This window comes from Diachasma alloeum, unplaced genomic scaffold (genome assembly GCF_001412515.2).
Source record: "Diachasma alloeum isolate Michigan unplaced genomic scaffold, Dall2.0 Dall_scaffold_00343, whole genome shotgun sequence".
NCBI classification, from domain to species: Eukaryota; Metazoa; Arthropoda; class Insecta; order Hymenoptera; family Braconidae; genus Diachasma; species Diachasma alloeum.
The window spans coordinates 495,715-501,008 of record NW_021680482.1 but is presented as its reverse complement, the minus strand read 5'-3'; the positions used below and the strand labels follow the sequence as shown (position 1 = coordinate 501,008).

Below are 5,294 nucleotides of genomic sequence, written 5' to 3'. Positions count from 1 at the left end.
GAAAAACATATTTCCCAGGAATACCCCTTAATATCCCCCAAAACTAATACTACCGTCGACCCCTGCTTCCACCTTTCCACGTCACGCTAAAAACACAACGCGCTCTCACCTCAAGAGAAAAAAAACCCACAGTGGATTCAAAGCCATTCGAACTAAAAGGAATCCCCCCCACTCCTACAAACCGCGAAATGAATATTTATGGTCCTCCAAAGACGTCAACCCTCGAGGTAGGATAAGAAATGGCAACTTTCCTCCCAGGATGGGAGCATTTTATTCCCGGAAATTGGTACTAAAAACCGAGTTTTCCTTGCAGCGGGTGCATTGACACGTTTGCCGTCAATGTCATCGCATGATAGTGAGTTGTAGCTGATAAAAAAAACCGCAAAAAGGGGAATTGTGTGAGGGACGCGTCTGCAGTCTCGCATCGGGAACAAGTGTAAGTCTGCTCCCCACAGAATGGCGTAAGAGTGTTGGTAGAAATCGAGTCTCAGGCCCTCTCACTCCGCCGCGAGTACTCTCGCATTCATCAGAAAGAGAGAGAGAGAGAGAGAGAGAGAGAGAGAGAGAGAGAGAGAAGAACAGTCATCAAGAATGCGCAAGTGAGGGGAGACGGGCGATGCACGCCCATCTATTCCGCCAATGAGCGCTCACTACGTCATCTCGTACGATGTAACGGAAAAGCCGAGCCCACGTGGTGGCTGGTGGTCTCCGTTGGTGTGATATACACGCGCTATTTCAAGCCCAAACGACAAGTGTTGAAGTGCTCTAAACTGTCTTCAACGATCATTCGAGAAATATTTTAACCTCGTATTTAGCATGTTTATTTTATAATGTGAATAATTGTTTCTCATGAATTATTGATAACTCATGAAGCATAAAACATTCATACTGCGATAAATTCAAGTTTATTCATTAAGTTGATCGTTTAACAACGCTTGGCCAGCTGTTTTGATTTTTTCGAAGCGGAACAAACATAACTGACGTGTTTGAAAATAATCTCTGCGACTGAAATTTAGGAGAATGAATCGACGAATGGGGCCTTTAATTTTTCGGATTTCGTCTGCTGAAAGTGAATCGACTGTTCCCGTGACAGCGAAGTTATTTAAATTGATCTCCAATGAATTATGTAACGCATCAGATGATCCAGTTGATTGATAACGTCGAATATTCGACGGGTAGAATTGAAACGGTCAGATCGCATCGATAACGCGCGTCAATTCTCGGTTATTCCGTCGTTTTTTGCACCATTTTCTCTAGTCATCCTGTGATAAACTCAAATTGATTCATCAAGTCAATCGTTGTTTGAGTTTCATGAGCCGAAATACTGTTCGAAAATCTGCATTGACGTCGCGAAACGGAGGAATAGATTTCGATTAAAACAGAGAGAACTCGGCAGATGGAGCAGTTCATTTTTCGCATTCCATCTGTTAAAAATAACTATACTATTATCGTAATAACGGAATCATTTAATTTTATCTGCAAGTTAGGTAACAGTTCAGATAATGGTACTGCTATCTCTCGCAGCTGTGTTATAGTAATTAACAAAACCGAATCATGTGGAATATCCGGGAAAATCGAGACGTTCACGTCGTATTGATTTCCTCTAGTCATTTTGCTCGCATTTTGTAATAAATTGAAATTTATTTCATTATTTTGAAGGAATTTTCAAAAACTACTTCAAGCCATTTCAATTGACATTTAAATTCCTTGAGAGATGGGGTATTCAATTCCCCCCGCCCCCCTCTATTGCTTCAGCTAAAAATAACTCCAATATTCCCATAATAACAAAATTATGCAATATCATCTTCAAAGAACAATATACCGCTTCACATGATGATACTGTTATCTCCCGCAGCTGTGGGCCACCGTAATTAGCAATACCGAATATTTAAAATACCCGGGAAAATCGAAACGTTCCCATCGCATTGATAATACGTGTCGATTCGCAATTATTCTCCCGATTTTGACACGATTATCTGTATTTGTCGAGTAATAAATTCGCTTCTACTCATTAATTCAATCGTTCAGCAACTTTTGGGCTTCTTTTCCGGAGATTACTTCACGTAATTTTAATCAAAATTTGGAATACTTGACTAATGAATCGTTTAATTGCTCACATTTCCCCAGTTAAAAATGACTCGAATATGCGCATAATGACAAATTTATTCAATATTCTCCTCAAAGAACAATCCACCGCTTCGAATAATGATACTGTTATCTCCCGCAGCTGTGGGCCACAGTAATTGACAACACCGAATATCTAAAATATCCCGGAAAATCGGAACGTTTCGATCGTTTTGTTAATACGTGTCAATTCTCCCGATTTTGACACGATTCCCTATAATCGTCGAGTAATAGATTCAAGTCTACTTATTAATTCAAGTTTTCAACAACTTTTAGTCTTCTTTTCCAAAGATTACTCCACATAATTTTGATGAAAATTTAGAATAGTTGACAGATCGAACATCAGATGGGTTTAATTTCCCACATTAACCCAGTTGAAAATACCACAACTAGTCCCACATTAACAAAATTATTCTATTTCATCTCCAAAGAATTATATAACGCCTGAGGTAATGAGACTATCTCTCGCGGCTGTGGGTCACAATAATTATCAAAACTGAATATCTAAAATACCCGGGAAAATCTTCTCATCGTATTGGTAATACGTGTCAATTGTCTATTATTTCCCCAATTTCCTATAATCGTCGAGCAATAAATTCAATTCTACTCATTAATTCAGTCTTTTGTTCCAAAGACTAGTTCGCCTCATTTTGCTTAAAATTTACAGTACTTGACAGATGGGACAATTAATTCCCCCAAATAACTCGAGTATTCCCATATTAACAAAACTCCTCTATTTTCTCTTCAAAGAATTATATAATACCTCAGATAATGAGGTCAATTGTCTATTATTCCCCCAATTTTACCACCATTTCTTATAATCGCCAAATAATAATTTCAAGCCTACTCATTAATTCAATCGATTACCAACCTTTAGTCTTCTTAATAAATAAAATTTCGAAGACTTCACAGATTCTCAGGACATTTAATTCCCCGCATCACCCCGGTTAAAAATAACTCGACTACTCCCATACCATCAAAATTATTCTCTTATCTTCAAAGAATTATATAACGCCTCAGATAATGAGACTGTATCCTGCGGTTGTGGGTCACAATAATTAAGAACGTGTCAACTCCCGATTATACCATCAATTTTAACCCGATTTCGCATAATCTCAAGTAATACACTCTCGTCTGCTCATTAATTCAATCGTTCACCAACTTTTATTCCTCTTTTCCAAAATTCCTTCGCGTAATTTACACCAAAATTTAGAATCCTTGACTGATGCGGCATTCAATTCCCAACATTACCGCAGTTAAAAATAACTCGACCATTTCCATCTCAACAAAAGCATCCGATTTTATCTTCAAAGAACGACATACCGCTCCAGATAATGCGATTGTTATCTCTCGCAGGTGTGGGCGGCAGTAATTAACAACACCGAATGTCTAACGCACCCGGAAAAATCGTCACGTTCACACTATACTGTTAAAAATTTTCATCTGAATTTTCCGTGCTAAATTCCGGAAATTTTTGAAAAATCAAATATTCCATTGATTTACTGTCCAAATGATCTGGAAATCAATAAAACACTTGATTTTTCAGTTCAATTATTCGGTGAAAATTCAGGGAAAAATTGAAAATTCATGTCATTTTGTTTCCGAATATTCAAGTTCCACTGAAAATTCAATGAACTTGTGAAATTTCCATCTCACTCCCACTGAAAACTCCTGAATTTCCGTGGATACTACTTAAAACTTGAAAATTCATAACCATTTTTCCCTAAATCCGATTCAATGTCACTCTCATGAGCTTTACTCTACTATCTTCCCTGAAGTTTCAAAAAATTTCTAACAGTGTACACCGACAGCACGTGCCAATTCCCACTTATCCCCCAATTTTTACGCGAATCCTCCAGTCATTTTCCGATAAGATAGCTCCCGTCTCCCGAGAATGCCTCAATCAAGAGATTCTTCCAATCAAATCACCGACAACTACAGACGTCATAATCACGCTGTTGAGACTTAGTTTTTCTGTAAACAAGCCAGACGGTTTATATTAGTCATCACTCTCGCAATCGCAAAAGTTATTCCGTCTGAGATGAATTAGACGCAGTTTTCCTAGGATAAACACTGTTAGTAAACAAAACAATTAGCCGCCCAGTGATGGCAGTTGAATAACGATTTAATAATAGATGAACTGCGAGTGTTGTTACTCCTCCACTTACACCGAATGCTCGACGAAAGCAAATTAAATCCGAATTTGATGAAAAATTGTTAGCCCCTGTCATATAATCCAAAATCAATAACTCGATTTCAATCAAATTAAACCGATAGTAATCTCGTCTTCTGTTTTTATACGGAAACATCCGACACCTGGAGCACAAATTCGCCAGCGAGTTCGTCAGATATTCCATAATAATTTGTGACGCAACCCGAGTTTCATTATCAAACTCTTGAGATTGTCTTGAAAGGGAAGTTTTCACCGTCCAAACTTTTCTGAATGGAGAGCAGTGAAAAAGGGGGGGGGGGGAAATTCACCGTGGACTGGAATAAATCTGATACGAGTTGTACGATATATAGTGCATTATATTATATACTCACAGGAGTAGAATGCCGTCAGTAGCAGGGTGAACCAGGACAGTTGTTTCTCCGCTGTGTTTCTCATTTTCTTAATTAATACTAATCTACTAAAAGATAATTGAACTGCTGGGTTCACTGGCTGGACGCCTCAGATCTGCCACTCACTTCTCTCGGAAAAAGTCTCAAAACTATCACTGATGTCTCAAGATAACTTTCAATTCAAATATTCACAAAATTCCCTGGGGCGATAGCGAAAAAAAACGGAGTAATTAACGGAAAAATAAATAAAAAAATTGTTCAATTTTCGTGAAAGCCGGCGGATTGACTTGCGATGTCCTGCCTGCTCATGAAAATAATCTGGTAATGGGCCAGCAAGTGTATCACGTTGCTCAATGGACAACCGGCTGTGCGCGACTGAAGACAGATTCTCACAGTTTGTACGGTTTTTGGCGGCAGACAGCTTTGAAGGGATTGTAGCTTGTGCGCAGGCGCAGTGCGCTCACGCCACCGTATATCTGCGGTTGCTAATCCCCCCCTCCCCCCCCCCGCCACCGCTGTTTCGATGCCATATACGCGATCCGATCGGCAAAAGCCGCGGCGTGAGGAGCAGAACAGAACAGGTTCGTCTCCTGCTCTTTCTTTCGTTA

The 5,294-nt window shown here is 39.3% G+C and overlaps 1 protein-coding gene across 1 annotated transcript in view; it reads right to left on the bottom strand.

Annotated features, from left to right (window-relative positions):
- LOC107040779 overlaps positions 1-5,052 on the bottom strand; it is a 25,800-nt gene extending 20,748 nt beyond the window's left edge. The window contains exon 1 of the mRNA XM_015261007.1: positions 4,669-5,052. Coding sequence (XP_015116493.1) covers positions 4,669-4,732 — 64 coding nt within the window. The 5' untranslated portion in view covers positions 4,733-5,052. The remainder of the gene's footprint in view (positions 1-4,668) is intronic.
- Positions 5,053-5,294: the final 242 nt, after the last annotated feature.